The 18,141-nt window shown below is 36.5% G+C and overlaps 1 protein-coding gene across 2 annotated transcripts in view; it reads left to right on the top strand.

Annotated features, from left to right (window-relative positions):
* Positions 1 to 976: 976 nt before the first annotated feature.
* Positions 977 to 18,141, top strand: part of LOC127950976 (guanine nucleotide-binding protein G(I)/G(S)/G(O) subunit gamma-13-like) — a 115,761-nt gene continuing 98,596 nt past the window's right edge. The window contains exons 1-3 of one of the 2 annotated variants that reach the window (XR_008152568.1): positions 977 to 1,412; positions 3,784 to 3,916; positions 5,893 to 6,671. Coding sequence is in view for 1 of the 2 variants with exons in the window: in XM_052548470.1 (XP_052404430.1) it covers positions 3,819 to 3,916; positions 5,893 to 5,998 (204 nt within the window). In the remaining variant the exon portion in view is untranslated. Of the gene's footprint in view, positions 1,413 to 3,783; positions 3,917 to 5,892; positions 6,962 to 18,141 lie in introns of those variants that run through there. The other variant, XM_052548470.1, reaches the window with a different exon arrangement.

Genomic DNA, 18,141 nt, shown 5'->3' with positions numbered 1-18,141 from the left:
CTATAGACGTATTGCAGATGAGCAAACATTCAAAAAAAATTGAGTTCTGCAATAGTCTTGCAGATAGACGCCGCAGTCTCTGTGATGTACGTGTGCTATCTGGGATCAATAAAACCCCTATATGTTTATAAGTAATGGTGACCATTGTGTAGTTTGTTTATATAGCCTCTATTTAAATTTTTACTTCTGCTGATTTTATTTCAGCATCCAAATTTATAAAGGTTGTGTTTAACTTGTCCAAACATCCAAAAGCCAATGAAAAAATCCAATTGTGTTTATGTCGAAGGAACCAGGGTGATACTAACTTCCATGTTGGCCTAAACTACAAAAATACATCACCGCAGCGTTCTATTACAGGCTTATTAATGGATAAAGACATGGTTTGGAAGATTTGCACACACCAATTAATAAAATGTTGTTATTTCTTAAAAACAAAGTGTAACTTTAAATGTGTTTAATAAGTTGCGTTCCAACAGCGTTCAGATTTAGAGTAAAGGTTCACTGTATCACTCCAATGATCTTGTCTACAGCCAAAATCGTTTGAAAGCATTTCCTTTCGAGCGAGCGCTGTTTCAATTCAATGAGCGAGGACTGACTGACTGGGACATTAAAAAAAACCCGGAGCGGATCACAGAACGCTTTGAGTTTGGAAGGAAAGCTCGGCGGATTCGCGTCAAAATACGTGCCGTTCCAAATCGGCTCTCAAACTCCGTGTTGCTTGGCAACAAACGAAGCTTGACGTTTTGACTGGAACTATTTTAGTTGGCGTAGAGAAAATAAAAAAATAAAAACGATTTTTCTTGTTTACTGAACTTTTATTTAGGCAAGAAATTCATGCTGACAGCCTGATGTTCATCAAAGCTGATTTTCTTTAACAACAAAAAAGCTCAGTTTTTCCATATTAGGGCAAAGTGGTCTAAAAGTTCCGGAGAGTAGAATCATATGCGTATGGAAAATCTAAACTCTGACACTGACAAGTCTAGCGCCAAAAGGACGTCGGGTTTCCTTTTGTCTCCAACATTAGGAGAGACATTTAGACTTGAGCTGCATATAACCGCCCTCTGTTTCCCCCTCCCAGGCAGATTTGCCCCAGCACCTCCTCTACACATTGGCCCAGCAGCGGCTGAGCAGCACTTTACTAGGCTGTAACCACTGCCATCGGCTCAACTTCTTCAGCATCGTTTCAGCTGTCTCTTGCGCTGCTGCCGGAGCTTGCGAGCCTGTCTTCAGTCTCCCCGTCTAGTCTTTTGTCTGTCTACATCGGATATACAGTCGTCCATCGTTTTTCGTCAATTAGACACAAGCGTATGTGTTTTTGATTGATCTGAGGACATTTCCCATAGATAAGAACATTCTGCACCAAAGACGGGCTTCGGGTATTAACGTTATCCAAAGGTAGCTACATCACCGAGGTAAGCGACACAAATGTGAATTCATATCGATCTCATCTTTTTCGTTATTGTCTCTTGATGACAGTTGACATAACTTATGATGTTAGTGGGAAATGTTATTGATACCCATGCATTCTTATTTTTTGCATTTTCATATTGTTTTTTTTTTTTTTTTTTTTACCCCTCCCTGCATCCGTCGTCGCTGTGGTTGCCAGTGATTTTGCCGGTGTTACATAAAACTTAGATTTTCAGCATCCTGCTTTTTACCCGCCCCTCATTTTTGATTAATAAAATCATTGGGTTATTTAAATGTAGCCTATATTTACAAGAAGGAGGAAATTAAGAAGCCTGCAATTCAGACTTCAGCCTGCAGTAGCTTCTTAATAGTTTTATCTGCTCTGGGAAACCTAAATACATCGGAGGTAACTGAGATACAGCAAGTCATGCTGGTCTTCATCAGATGATCATGTAGCTGCAGAAATTCTGCTATCTTATTTCTTGACAGATTTGATGTCTAATTTATCTTCTTTAGTTCTTTATACACCAGCAATATCAGTTAGGACACAACACACACGTATCATTAATATAAATGTGCTTTTGTTTAGTAATTGTTACATTTTTAATTCTAGTTTTTTATTTATTTTTAATCAAACTGAAATGTACCCTCCCTATTTGAATGCAATGTGGTGATGACCTACATGATTGAACCACCTACATGAAGAACTTGATTTGAGAAGTTTGTCCTGGTCCTCCATCTAATATGTCACACTGTCCTTTTGTACACATAATATTATGAACAAACCAAAAACATAAACCTGAATAGTCTCAGCCATTCATTTAATAAAATATATATATTTTTGCATCAGTAATATTTGTTTCATGACTAATGGGGTGGAAAAAGAGGTTTGGGGCTTGTGGCAAACTGCTGTATATTCTGGGCCACTGTTGATTATATATTTGTTTAAGGCCTCAGTGAAGCACTGAAATCAGTGTATTTACCTTTGGCAACAACAAAAGATTTCAGATTTCATTATATTGACACACAAATTCACATTTAAAAGGTATTTCTTGGATATCCCCATACGCGTTAAGTATTTATGGATGGTTTGAAAGAAGTTGAAACATCTGTGTCCCCTAACCATTTATTCACATCACATTTGACTGGAAAAACAGCGCAATCTCCTGCAGCTGCTCTGAGTGTGTTTAGTGTCAGATAGTGAAATCAGAGCTTTTAGAGCGCGAGGCTCCAGTGTCTGGCTGGTGTTGCTGGGAAGCACTTAAAAGCCTTTATGGGATGGATGTAGACAGGCAGTTGAACACCTGCATGCTGAACTGTCTTTGCACTCTGGCTCACACATGCCCTAATGCTGGACTCCTCTCAACACAAAGAACTCTCAAAACTCAAACTCGGATCCCCCTTAACTCCTGCTCAGAGAGGAGGACTATAGCATCTAATTACTGAAATCTTTTATTTGAAAGCTAAATTTATGCATGCAGAACATCCCAGAAAAAAAATAGCGAACGGAAAAAGTAGAATATGTGCAGTTACAGTATGTTTATTGAGAAATGTTTTGTGAGGAAGCCTAAAATGTGAGTGGTGACATCTATTCAGCTCGTTTTTAAGTCAAAATTTAAATGTAGCATGACTGAATTAGCCTTAGACTACACACACACACACAAAAGAGCTTTTTAAGTTAATAACCACACATTTTTACTTTGTCAGTTGTTGTAAAATAAAAATGCAAGAACAGTGAATAAAACTTTAATTAAATGAAGGAATCAAATGCAAAATAAAAAAGAGAATCAAATATACCAATATTTGATGAAAAAGTCCAAAATGCATTATTGTAGTATCAGAGCAACTGAATATGACAAAAAAGTGGTTTCATGGTTTACACTCTTAAAAATAATGGTGCTTTAACGATGCCACAGAAGAACCTTTTTGTCAAATGGTTCCATAAAGAACCTTTAACATCTCAAAAAGGTTCTTCAGGTGATAAAAAGGGTAAGAAAAAGATGGTTCTTCTGTGGCATCTCTGTGTGAAGCACCTTTATTTTTAAGAGTGTATTTTCATATCATGGAACATATGCAAACTGTTCAGCATGGGCATACAAATCACATTCACAAATCATTATTACTGTTCTTACAAATAGTGTGAGGTGTTGTTTTGGCAAGATTTCATTGCAATCGTCATCGACTGATGCAAAATCAGCTTTTTAAGTTAACATATGTTACATTTATATTTTGAGGCAGCACAATTCACCTGTCTAAAAACATAGGATGGCTGTGGAAAGAGTCATGTAAAAAATCCACTAAATCAGTTTAAATATGAGCATTTGTTTTGGGACAGTGTGCGAAAACACTATTTCTTGTTTCGATCTTTTTGTTTAGGTTTAGTTTGATCACTTCCACATCAAGCCGCAGTCATGGATGAGATGGACTTGCCCCAGATGAAGAAGGAGGTAGAAAGCCTCAAGTACCAGCTGGCCTTCAAAAGGGAGAAATCCTCAAAGACAGTGACAGAGTGAGTCTGCTTTCTTTAGTTCTACACACTGTACAGATAGTCTCTGTTCCAACTATCATATTTTATTCTGTCGCCCCATATCACAACAGAAAAGATAATGACTTCTTCTACCTTCCTTCTATTTTTGTTGCTTTTCATCATATAATCAAGTACAAAAAAGCTAACAGTAAGCCATTAGAACATCACCCATGTATTCTGTCCTTTTATTATCCAAATACTTAATTGTCATCGGTTAAATGGCATTGACCAGTCAATGTTTTGTTATAATAACTTCTAAACATTACATTTAATGGTTGTTTTGACAATATAATAGTTCTACTTCTATTTCTCTCATATTACTCTGTGAGCTCTCTCTTTGCATACTAATGCAAGTTAAGACTAGCTAATTGGAGCAATTTTGTGACTTTTTGCTGTGCATTTTAAGGATTTCAGTATTATTTTAATATTCAGTGTAGCGTAAAGGTTATGGGGTCAATTAGATTTTTTAATATTTATAAAAGAAAAACAGTCTCTTATTTTCGCCGAGGCTGCATTTGTTTAAAAATACAATAAATATTGTAATTATTGTGAAATATCATTAGAAATTGAAAATAACTTGTATTTTAATGTATTTTAAAATATAATTTATAACTGTGATGGCAAAGCTGAATTTTCAGCATCATTACTCCAGTCTTCAGTGTCCCATGATCCTCCAGAAATCACTCTAATATATTAATATGCTGCTCAAGAAATATTTATAATTACTGTCAATGTTGCAAACAGTTGCATAATATTTTTTGTGGAAAAACAAAATAAAATAAAATAAAAAAGAATATATTTATTTATTTATTTGATACATTTTCAGGGTTCTTTGATGAATAAAAAGTTCAAAAGAACAGTATTTATTTGAGATTTGTTTTTGTAATGTAAAATGTAAAAGTCTTTTCTGTCAAATTTGAACAGTAGTGTATATGGCAACCATAAAACCAAAACAACGTATATTCATATTGTGTTGTTCGTCACACTTTTTTGTTATAATAAACTATATTTTAGCAGATGCTTTAAGCTAATATAAACTCTGGAGGTAATATAAGTAATGTAAGTAAATCATTGAAATAACAATAATAAAATAAATCATCATCTAATATGTTAAAAAATGTATGATGACGCCCCCCCACACACACACCTAAATGATCCTCTCTACATAGTTCAAACCTCATAGTTCCTGTTGTGAAGAGTGATCAGTTTTATCAGTGGCTTCTCTAAACTGTTTCCTGATTGAATAACCCATATGCCACCATAAACTCACTGCAGTTATTTCTGAATTTTCAGGTTCACCTCGTGTCACAAATTAGGCTGCCCAGAGGCCAGGTCCTCTTGGTGATTGTTCAGGACAAAGCATTAGCTCTCAGATCTCTGGTGCTTTACTCTCCAATTTGAGAGCAAGCATGGCCTGTTAGTCACACCCTCCACTGTCACATTACACTGACATCTCATTCCCTGCGTCCCAGGGCTCTCTTCCTGAAATATTCACAGTAGTAATTTTTCTGCTGCAAATTACCTTTTACCAGCCAGAAGTGAACAGCTTCAGTGTTATTGTGTAGTTTAGCTGAATAAGCAATTGTGGAGTCATAATGTTGGGTCATGATGACTTAATAGCGTTTGGGTATGGATGGAGTCTAGCTTGAGTCTAAGAATATCACTCTCATCTGACACATCGTTTCTATTAATCGCCTTATGATGGATAATGCTTCAGCGAAGAGTTACGTGATTATCACTCTCATTTATCATTTGTTCAACATGGGTGCAATCTTGCACGGCCCCAGTTCCTTCACACTCTGCATCCTTGTTCAAAGTCACATGCATACAGAGCAAATCTCTGCTCTATTTACTCCTAAATAGTACACATTTTTGCACCAAATTTGTTACTTTAAATAGATTACGCACTTAGCATTGAGTCCCAGAATGATGAGGGAACTTCTCCTTCCTCTCCTCAGCCTGGTGAAGTGGATCGATGAGTGTGTGCCTGAAGACCCTTTCCTGAATCCTGAGCTGATGAAGAACAATCCATGGGTGGAGAAGGGCAAGTGTGTGCTTCTATAAAAGAGTAGCAGCAGCAGCAGCAGCAGCAGCAGCGGCAGCAGCGGTCGCCCCAGCCCTCCGTCTGAGCCTCCACCAGCCTGACAGGATCACACGGCGCTTGCTCTCTGTTTCATTACCTCACCATGAATGTACAGCAGCTTAGCATCCACTGCACAACAAATCTCACACTCATGCACACAACATTAGCTCTATATAGTCAATTGAAGAATCTGACACTTTGACATGCATTACTATTATATTTGTAACCATCAATATACCTTTATATGCAGTTAGTGGAATTTCTCTTGCCTACTCGCCGAGTTCAAGCATGTAGTGTCGACGTCGAAATGTTACTATTTACGCCACACTCAGCAGTTACAGACATTTTTAACCATGTACAGATCGTTTTAATTTATTAACTTATTTATGATCATGAATTAATTTATTTATGGTTTGATTCGCTACCGAAGCTGTTGGCGCCGACTGCTTTAAAAATGACGATGGACCTGCTGTTGTTCAGCTGCACCCTTCCTTCCTCGAAAGCTACGGATAATGTTTTATTTGATTTTTTTAACGCATCTTGCCAGGTCACCATCAAATACTGCCTTGTACACAATTTCCTTAAAAAGAATGTAAGTGTGTGAGGGACTAGTAAACCATCAGCACCCTAAAGCATCGAATGGATATGCAAACGGTGAGGTTGTGCACTGGCCAAGGCTTTTTTTTTTTTTTAGATTACTAGCTCAATCTGCACTTATGGCAAGGATGTGTGGTTAATCTGTGACTTTTAATTTGTTCATGTTTTTATATATCCAAACAGTAGGAACCTGTCCAATTATCTAGAGGCGTGTTACATATGAGAATGCTTTGAGAAAATATGCATAAGATCAAGTACTAGTTTAATAAAAAGCAATAAGTGATTACATTTTTTTATTGAATGTTTTACAGAACATATTACTGAATAAAGTAGAGGATTTTTAGACAGCTTTAATGTCATTTGTGTGTTTCAGTTGGGCGTGTGTCATGGTATGGCAAGGGTATTATATTTTTCTGTTTACACGATAACAATTTCTGATTACAGTAACACATTCATTTAGTTTGAGAATGTACTAATGTAATATAATGTAATAATAAATTATGATAAAAAATAACAATTAATCATGTCCTTTCACCCAATTATGGAGCGCTGTACATGACATGCATGGGAAATAAAAACACAATATTGTTGGCATGTATAAATAATTAAGAAAAGAAGAACAAAAAAAATCACCACTTTGCACTAATTCGTTCCCTCATTGTAGTTAAATCGTGGCCATAATTAAAACGAGTAGCAAATTACTACAGTATGGCCATAATTAAACTAAAATGAGGGAACAAATGAATAAAACATGGACACAAATTATTAAATTGTGGGAACAGATTCTTCATTTTGTGGCCACATTATCTATTTTTCTGTACACCACATGCAGCTTTCTGTACCTCTGTACCTAAATTTCACAATAACACTATTTCTTACTGTAAGAGCTGCTTGAATTACCACCTTTATGTTTTTTTGAAAGCTCAAGAATAAGGAAAGCAAAACAGCCATAGACAACTGAATGGTTTCAAAGTTTATAGGTGAACTGCAGTTAACTTTACACAGTGTCCTTAGAAACATAACACTTGTGGCTTGAGATGCTGAAAAACAGCAGGACTGCACAACAGCTGCATGTTTACATAGACCAACAATTACAAAAATATCAGAGGCAATAAACAAGAATGTTTCCCGTGTGAACGGCCCCCCGGTTTCGGACAGATTCAGAGTGCTTAAAGCCTCTTTAACCAAAAACGGCAAATGCATGCTTTTGGACTGTAGGCAGGTCATGGGCTTATATTCTATGATATTTCAATAAAACAAACAATATATTGACATCTAAAACCACTTTTTATGCTTATTTAGTGCTTTCATCACATGCAATCTAATGTCTTTAAAAGATCTTCATTTGGGGTCTTTTATCAACAAATACTACATGTACAGTTATTCATTTAGCAGATGATTTTATCCAAGGCAATTTACAAAAGAGGGATACAAGCAATTCATTCTAAACCACCTTAAACGTCCTGCTGAGAGAGAGGCAAATGTCTTTAACAGATCTGATATCTCTTCTGTAGAAGTGAGCCATAGCACAGCTTTGTACAAGACCACTAGCACAATGAGCACAGTCTGGCATCCTTTTATCCGCATTCCCAAATCACTGCACAAAGCATTACAAACTCATTCTCAGCTACATAATGGAACACCTAAGACTAAGAGAAACAACATATTTTTCCCATTAAGGGAAAGAATGTAGCTCTTCTTTTCACACACTTTAACTTTCACTCTGTGCAGACCTGTCTGTGTATTGCAAGTGAGAGTTTACCAGGTATTATAATCAAAGCCAATGAATCATCATGCACTTAATAGATCTGTGCATGACTGTCCAGTCACACATTTACAACAAACAAAGATGCCATGAGTGGTTCTGGGGACCATGAGACTAATGCAGTGATAATGGCTCACCCTCTAAGATTAGGATTGATAATCCTGATGCCCATTGCCTAGCCACACATTCACATGATTGCTCTCTACGCTGGTTGAACCCGCAGCAGATGACACTCTAATCTGCCCAAAATAATCCACTCTCTCAGCTCCTTCACAAATCTCCATTTCTAAATACATACGGGATCACATGGACCAATAGTCTGCCTAAATGTACACATCTGGGGTAAAGTGCTACTCTTATGAAATCTGATGCAATGACCAGATCTGCATATATGGCAAAGCTAAAAGCCTCTTTAATCTAAATACGGCAAATGCATGTATTTGAACCCTATATCTGGATCTGAAATGGGGATTTATGCTAATAAGGGCATATGGACCTTGAACGGACATATCACAGGAGAGAATAAATGATGGGTTCTGGCTTGTAAAACCATTTGCTGCTCTAAACACTCTTGCTGTTTTCCTTTGAGAATCTAAAAAAGATGTGTTGTGAGAAGAAAACAATCTCAGAGTGTAAAAGTGTGATCAGGCAGTATTTTAACATCACACATACGGTTTAAATGAGGATAGTAGTCACCAGGGTTTGTGGTCATTTAAACGTACTCAGTGTCAACTTTATGTGTATCATTTATTTTTAACCACAAGGCAGTGCTAATCTAACTTTTTAGTTCATGCATGACCTTGTCTTAAGAACATGATGAACTAAATATGAACAAAATGTGTCGTCTATAATCAATGCAAAAAAAAAAAAAAAAATAGCAACATTATTTTTCTCTAAAGTCATTAGTAGGTGTTAACATATTAATCATCATTCTAAAACATTTTATGATTTATTTGTGTTTGTGTGTGTGTATGTATACATATATCACTAATATTTGAAAAAAAAGTATTTCCATACAAATAAATATTGGGCATTCCCACCATAATATTAGCACCAGGTATTTATTTATTTATTTATTTAATTTATTTTTTTGTCTAAGATAAATGATTATTCAAAAAATACTGTACTTGATAAGATTGTATGTTCAGGAATTGCTTTCTGTAATTAAACTTTTTTCCTTCATTTTAATATCAAGGCAGAAAAAATTATATGTATAAACTGTTTTTTATCGTATTAAATAAATTATATATATATATATATATATATATATATATATATATATATATATATATATATATATATATATATTTCACTGGTCTACATGTATACAGGAGGTAACACCAGCTGATCTCTCATCAACCTGATTTCCACGTGCAATTTCAGGCTCCATGAGTAGTTCATTTAGGAGTGGGAATCAGTTTAAGACGTTCATTCTGGTTCATTCATAAATGTACTGTAAAGTAGAGTGTATGCATACAGTGTGTGGCCATTTATGAGTCATTTCTGTCACTGCAGCGTGGCTCTTTTCCCCTGGCAAAGGCAAATGATCTAGATCTGTCAGTGCACTCTTATATATTAAACCTACACGTATATATATATATTAGCGCTGTCGAACACCTGCACACTTCATTCCATTTGCATGAGCGCCACCAAGGGAGACGGGGTCAAGCCGAGGCCATGCTTCATTTCCTCAAATGAGGACAGTGTAAAGATTCTGGAAACACCCATTTTTCCCATTCCCCTCTAAACTCTTCTGTTTCTGCACCCTGGGATAATTACAATCGGCTGAGTGTAAATTGAATGAGTGGAGATGTGCGTTGGGATTGTGATCTTTGGCCCACTTTTGGCACATGTGCAAATGTGCTCTAAAAGGAAGATGGATGGTTCTACTGCTGCGAATGGCGCTCTGATTGTGAACTGAACCTGAGTGAGAGGTTTCTTCCCAAGGTATGTGTCCCCACAGTTCAGAATCAGCCATTTTACATGGCAAATGAAAACAAACTTGAGCCTGGCTGCCCATTATTCCACTGTGGTGTCATTACGTGGCTGAGTTAACCCCAGTGGGCCTGCTGTGTTTGCACAACGATCTGGCGGAACTGCCCAAGAGGGACTGAACGCCTCTTATTCCACTCAGTGTTACGTGGCCACTCCTACTATCCCTCAGGGAACTGATATGAAAACACGTACAGTCTTTGTCTTTTGTTAATAAGCAAAAAGCATCATCCTTCATTTCGCCTCACCTTTTAAGTCAAGCATAAATGCTGTCACTGCCATCCCTCCTTCAGACAACAGGCAGTGACAGGAAGTATGTGCTGTGACGTGCCTGTGTGCCCCAGCGGTCCCTCTTTAGGAGATTAAAGCCCCGAGCTGACAGCTCTTTAATCTCTGGTGCTTTGTTAGCAGATCATGTGGTGCAGAAACAGCAGTGCCTTATGGGGAATAGGTCTGGGACGAAGTCATCCACAACATTGCACATCATCAGCAGCTGAGATAGAGGTAAAATCGTTACCCTAAATATTAAGCGCAGAACTCACAGATTAAAAAATGCATTGTCAGGGCACCTAAAATATGCATCTTCTTGAATATTTTTTGCCACGGTCAACATTTTAAGTATGTTGCACATTCCAAACTGTGCATATCATCTGTGTGCAGCTAAGACTGGCGGCAACTGTATATGCTGTATGTCTTACAGTGGAAAAATACTGACTCACTCTAACTGCCTGTGTGACATAAGGAGAGGGAGCGGCACTGTGGGAATTCCATGGCAACAAGCTGACCGAGAGATGGCAAGATTCTAGAAATATTCCAAATGAAGAAATACAGGGTACATGCTTTAAGACCACAGTCTTCCTTTTATAGCGATCTCGTCTCCAATGTGCTTGCAACAGTGGGAGATTTGCCAGTGCACTGATGTTTGCGACGAGATAATAAGGTTGCATTCTTTGATTCCACGTTGTTCTGTTATAAGATACTTAAAAAAAAAACAACAACATCTGAATTGATTTGCAGTTGGGTTTAAAATGTAGCAAAGTAGAGCATATAACTGTTTGCGGATTATTAATAAATCTAAGAGGAAATATCTTGCCGACAATACAGCAGACAGTGCAGCAATGCACAGTTGAAATAAAATATTTAGTGGGGACGTTTTGAACGCACATTTAAGAAAATCCCACCCACTGTGAAAAAACCTACAAAACACAGACTTAAGCAAACCAACAGATTAGAGCAAGATCCAAAATTTACAAGGGGCTCCTGTAATTCAAAAAATGGGAGCAAAATTAATATGTAAATTAGTATATACAAGATTTTTGTACATTTCTTATGCTCTAATGCCCAACAAGGCTTTATGTATTTAAACAAAAATACAGGAAAAACATGAATATTACAGTTTATTACAAAATAAGTTATTGTTAAAAAATAATTTATTCTCGAGATGGCATAATTTTCAGCAGCCATTACTCCAGTCTTCAGTTTCACATATTCCTTCAGAAATCATTACAATGTACTGATTTGGTGCTTAAGAAATTATCTGATGAATCAGCATTTATTGGAAATATATTATTTATTTGTAAAATGTAATAGTCTTTACCGTCACTTTTGATCAGTTTAATGCATCCTCTGTGAATACAACTATGAATAAATTGAAAACATATTAATTCATACATAATATCAATACATGTACCAAATGTTTCCCTTTAATGGAAAAGTTACTTTCTGATAACCCATGAGAGTTATAACATCAGACACATAGATTTATTTCCCCATCCAAACTGGAAAGATCTGCTGTGCAGAGGTAATGCCACTTTTCTTTGTCAGTTTTTCTTTTTTTCTCTTTTGCGCCATCCCTTAGGTCTCATTAACCAGCTCAGGCTCAGCAAAGTGCAGTCAGACAATTCAAAGGCATTAACAATTCATGGACAGACATCACAGAAATAACCAGACCTTCTCTTTCCATTTGCCTCTGGAAGGGGGAGGGTGGGTCAGGGAGGTCTCTGGTAGACAGCGATGTAGGTCCATCTCCTCTGGTGCAGTATCCTTTTGCTTGATCCCATGAGGTTGCACATGCTATAGCAATATTATGAAACTTGAACCCTGCCATAGAGATTGAATGATGCACAGTGAGACAGAGTTCCTTCTGCATCATCAAAGAAAGCCCATCAACACTACAGGACGTCATCCTAAAATGAAAGAAATCTGTCATCATTTACACACCTTTGTTTCGTTGCAAAGCTATTATGAATGTCTGTATTCTATGAAGAAGAAAAGGAGATATTTAGCAGAATGTCTTTTTTTCCCCGCTGACATTCTAATAACATTTGCGAAGTGGATGGGGAGCAGATAAAGTCGTGGTCACCATTTACTTAAAGAAAGTCATACATGTTCGGAAAGATATTGAAGATGAAATAACAGTTGAACTGTTTAACCAATATAATATAATATAATATAATATAATATAATATAATATAATATAATATAATATAATATAATATAATATAATATAATATAATATAATATAATATAATATAATATAATATAATATAATATAATATCATATCATATCATATTTTTGATAGCTCATGTCACAGAAAACATATTTTTCACACAATCAAAGAAGGAGGCCTGCCTTTGCCGCAAGATGTATGCCTCAGCATTTGGCATCTTCCAGTCCAGAGAAAGTTACTCAATAAAACATTGCCATCATGCTAAAATATTAATGCCCGTCTTTGAGAATTAACCCACATGAACACACATTTAGGGCATCTTTCCGCATAAGCCTTAGTTGCAAACACCCACCACCCCACCTCCCCACTCCTAAAATCACCAGAGAAGATTTAACAGTCATTTAGCAAATAGAGCTCCCCGGGCCAGATCAAAAGCATTATATCTGTTCAAATGGTTTCATGGATGACTGTGTATTAACATTTTTACATGACAGGTGGATGCAGTGTCCTATAAATCCACTATTAATGTTGTATGTGATTGCTGCTCTTAGTTACAGTAAACACAGACAAAGGTCTTCCTTGTTTATTCATTTAAAATGTGTGAGAATTTTGTATTAAATAGTTCACAATTTTGTCATCATTTACTTACTCTTATGACATTCAAAAACCAAGACTTTTTATTTATTTTTACTTCCATTAAGAATTTTCTATGAATTTTCCATCTTGGTCACCTCTTTCTATTGTTGTATTTTTCTATTATCATTTTTATATGTGAGACAAAACCCCTCTATTTATTTTAAATCGTTATTTAATAAAAAATCGGTATCTTCCTAATCAAATATGGCAATGACCATTTTCGGGACGTCTAGTCACCCTAATCTGTTCCGGTGATAAAACAATAGTGGACTGATGATGTCACTCAGGGCGGGTCTAAGGTAAGACGCCAGTCTAGTCTGTGCTGAAACACTACTGTCAATCAAACTGTCGTAGGAGGGACCTGTCTGTATGATATCACAAAGACAGGCATCTGAGATTGGCTTGATTTGAGAAAGGGGTCACTTATATCTTATTATTATTATTTTTTTTAAATCAGGCTATTCCAAATAAATATTCTCTGTTTGACATATCATGATATCAGCTTTATCTCATTTTCTCTGTCTCTCTCTCACCCAGACACACACTTATGCATATGCTGGCTGCACAAGACTTTGTTACATCACAGTGGATGCTACAGGATTTCATCAAAGTAGAAGTCTGCCCTCCATCGTCCTGTTCCCTGAACATATCCACTGATCACAGTCAGCGCCCACATTCAGTTTAGTGATGAAAGATGAAGCAACTCATTCTAGCAATAATAAACACAACATTAGATTACATGGTACATGCAATGCAAAACTTTATTGATTTAAATATTGTACAAATAGGATATACATATGAATCATTTACAAAGTTCAAAGGGTTCAAGTACATTACATTCAACTTTTTGACTATAATGTATGAAATTCATCTACAGTTTATGGTAAAAGGGCAAATAAATCACATTACACATAAACCATAAAATATTTAGACAAAACCAAATTACAGATCAACCTGTCACAATCATTCATCATAACATTTACAACAATTACTATTTTACTTTTCATATCCAAAGACACCCACCTTTCTCGAGCTGAATAGATTAGTTGTGCTGGTTAGATTGAGCAGGGATTTTAAATAGGATATTTACAAATTCTTTCTGACACGATAAGCTGCAACGATGACTTCTGTGTGATTAATTCCTCTCCCTCGGGCTGGACTGGAAACACAAGGTTGTTCTATGAGGTGAGAAATCTCAGAGCAGCACAGTCCTCCTCCTCCTCCAACTGAGGTTAAATTTTATTCACCATTCACATCTCTAGAGCTGGATCTATTCTTGGTGATTAAAGGTTACTTGTATAGAAGGACATAAACATTTTATACAGTTGTGTCAATCTTAAACAGACAAAGGCAAACTTCTGCTCAGTCCTCTTTAGGAAGGTAGTCCATGTTGGTGCTCTGATTGGCGAGGGCCTGTTCCAGCAGCGTGATTGCAGGCAGGTAGAGGAACACGTAGAGAAGCCCCAGTAGCAGTAGAGCGATGATCAAAGGAAGGCCCCAATCGGTGGTCATGATTGGCTGTTCACAGCGGGCCTGGAGGAAAGAGCCCTGCATTTTGCTAGTAGCCGTTCGGAGAGAGATGAAGAAAAGTGTCCAGAGACTGCTTGAAAGTGTGTGTCTGTATGTGACCCTTTGGCAGGACACACCTGTCACTAGCCACTCTGCTTGGCACTGAGACACAGCTGTCATTGTGACACTCCAGCCAGATGTCACCAATTCAGGACTGCCCTAGGAGGCACATCCCCGGACTCACAGCAGACACGGTGACCTACGTCAAAGACATGCATAACTCTGATGGCATCATGAATAAACATCTAGCAGAAAGTATGTTTCACTGTTAAACTCTTATACGTATATTACCTGTACATGATTGTTGACCTAAGCCACTCTCCAGGTGGCACATGGTTAACACTTAATTTGGCATAGAGCTGATTTTAGAGGTTATGCAATGTTGTTTGAGTGCATGACTAATACCTGCATTCAGCACTTCCTCATTACTGTAAATCAACTCCTTAATCTAGTATATGGATTATAGTGGTTGTATAACGTAATTATGTAATTCTTGGTAACATTTTATGACACCATATTTTATTAATCAAAATAAATTGCCTGTAGTTCTTGGATAAAATGGGAGTGATTGTGGGATATTTTCTACACATAGTGCAGGGGTTTTCAAACTTTTGAATGCCATGGAGCTCCCAGATATGAGACCCTTGTGAGAGACCCCCTTCCTAAAACAAAGACAACTGTATATTTTTTGTATAAAGACCAATTTATGAAATATAATAAATATGAAGGAGAGATGAACACAAACAACAACAACAATAAAATATATTTAATGTAAATAATTTCGTAAAATAATATTTAGTTTAACAGGTCTGTAGATCAACCCATGCAAATATGTATTCAGATTAACTGTCATGTTCAACATGTACAATTGTTTAAAATAATAATAATAATAATAATAATAAATAAATAAATAAATAATCAAAATCATTAAAGGGGTCATATGATGCTTTTTTATCATTATTTTGTCTATGTGGTGTAACAGAATATGTTGACATGCTTTAATGTTCAGAAAACACATTATTTTTCAAATACTGTACATTATTGTAGGTCCTCTATGCCCCGCCTCCATCAAACAGTAATTTTCTACAAAGTCCCTCCTTCTGACAAGCACAGTCTGCTCTGATTGGCCAGCTGACCCAGTGCATTATGATTGGCCTAACACGGCAAGCACTCGTCGGTAATGTAACGCCCCTTTCCATAGTTGTGAGCTTCATCTTTCAAAATAAATGTAAAGACATAAAAAAGTTAATAATATCCTTGTAAAGTTAATAATATCCTTAGTTTTACTGTCAGTTTAAGCCCGAAAGGGGAACAGAGTGACAGACACAAGCCACTGATGGTTAAGACAGCTGACTCCAATGTTTGACTGTTTTTCTTTCTCTCTCTCTCACACACACATACACACACACACACGCACACACACACACACACACACACACACACACACACACACACACACACACACACACACACGCAAAACTCCACATTTGAACAGTCAATAGCAAAAACTTAAACTAATAACAAAACATACTTACAGTAGCTGATTCAGAAGTGCCAGATTGTCGTAGCTAAGTCATAAATGCCTCCTCTCCTAGGCTCATGACACGGTCATCCATAAAATGCGTTGGTATTCTGTTGTAAGTAATCTTAAAGATTCCTAAATGCATCTACTCTCAGAAGGCCAAATAAAGTGATTTTACTTTCGCCTAGAAACACACAGCATCTCCCCGACATCATCTTATGAACATTTGGGCGGCATTACGCAAATACGCAAATATTACGCAAATATAAATAGTGACGTAGACATGTGGGGGTGTTTTTAAATGAGCCTTATTTAGAGGGGCGTGGCAGACTCTTAACTTTTATAAAGAATATCTCTTTGGATTTGAGACTTTGGTCTTTGCAACTTTAAAGATCTTTAACACTCCAAAGAGTAAAGAAAAATTTAAAATCGCATCATATGACCCCTTTAACGGAATACTTCAAAGGCCTTTATTTAGTTCTAACATGCATGCAAATAAGATATGTTTCAAATGAGCACACATCTTCCTTTAAACTGATGTAAAAAGCAGGAAAAGGACAGCGTGATGGTGCTTATACATTCTGACTCAGACAGGCCGTCTTAACCTCCACAGAGAAAGGCCTCTCTCTCAGCGCCTGCAAAATCAGGTCATCTCACTGTGGAGCACCAAAGCAAGAACAGGACACACACAGCGCTGGTGAAACCTCAAAGGTGTCCATTGTTTTTTAGACACAAAAGCATATTTATATAAAAAAATAATCTTTCTTTTGTCTTTTCATGATTTAATCCAATTTATTTGCTGTCGGATGCTGTGAGGATTACAGGAATGCTAAAACAGTCAGACACGGCTACTCAAGGTAGAGTGATGATAGAAGGTCTATTCAAATACTTGATTTCTTATATGAAAAAGGCTCTTAAAGGGAATATTTCTGCAATTTGGATGCTGTTAATTGCTTTGGAAAAAGAACATTGAGATGTTAACTGATCATTAAGAACTGCTTTTAATGTCATGGTCAGGGTCATCTACTTAGCTACTGCTTTATTAATAGAATGTGTATTAGATCAAAGACTATAGAATACCCTTAAAGAGACTTACAGAAAGGTGTAATATTGTACATACATGCATGGGTAGTTAGAATTCAGAACCAATTAAAATTCAGAACACACAAACTTCATACCCATCTAATTAAACACTGAAACATGAAATAAATAAATTTGACACCTGCATTTCCTTTCCCTTTTACCACAAAATTGTTCAAATAATTGGTAGCATATCCAGTATACTGTAATTATATTTGTCCACTTATTCACAGCTAAACTCTGTATCAGTTATAGATTTTATGAATAAATTAGTCAGATTAGATGATTATGTAAGAGAATCTTTAAATCGACTTTGAACACATTATTGTTTATACATTTACTGCACACAGCCTGTCATGCCAACCATCAACTTTTCACTATATATATATATATATATATATATATATATATATATATATACTATCCCATACAACCAAAGAGCACCGAGATTTCATACCCCATGCCAACCATCTATTTCAATGGCCAATGTACTGCTGTAATTATGACTCAATA

The sequence above is a fragment of the Carassius gibelio genome, chromosome A3 (genome assembly GCF_023724105.1).
Source record: "Carassius gibelio isolate Cgi1373 ecotype wild population from Czech Republic chromosome A3, carGib1.2-hapl.c, whole genome shotgun sequence".
Lineage (NCBI taxonomy): Eukaryota > Metazoa > Chordata > Actinopteri > Cypriniformes > Cyprinidae > Carassius > Carassius gibelio.
Note: the sequence above shows the minus strand (reverse complement) of the source record. Positions and strands in the feature narration are given on the sequence as shown.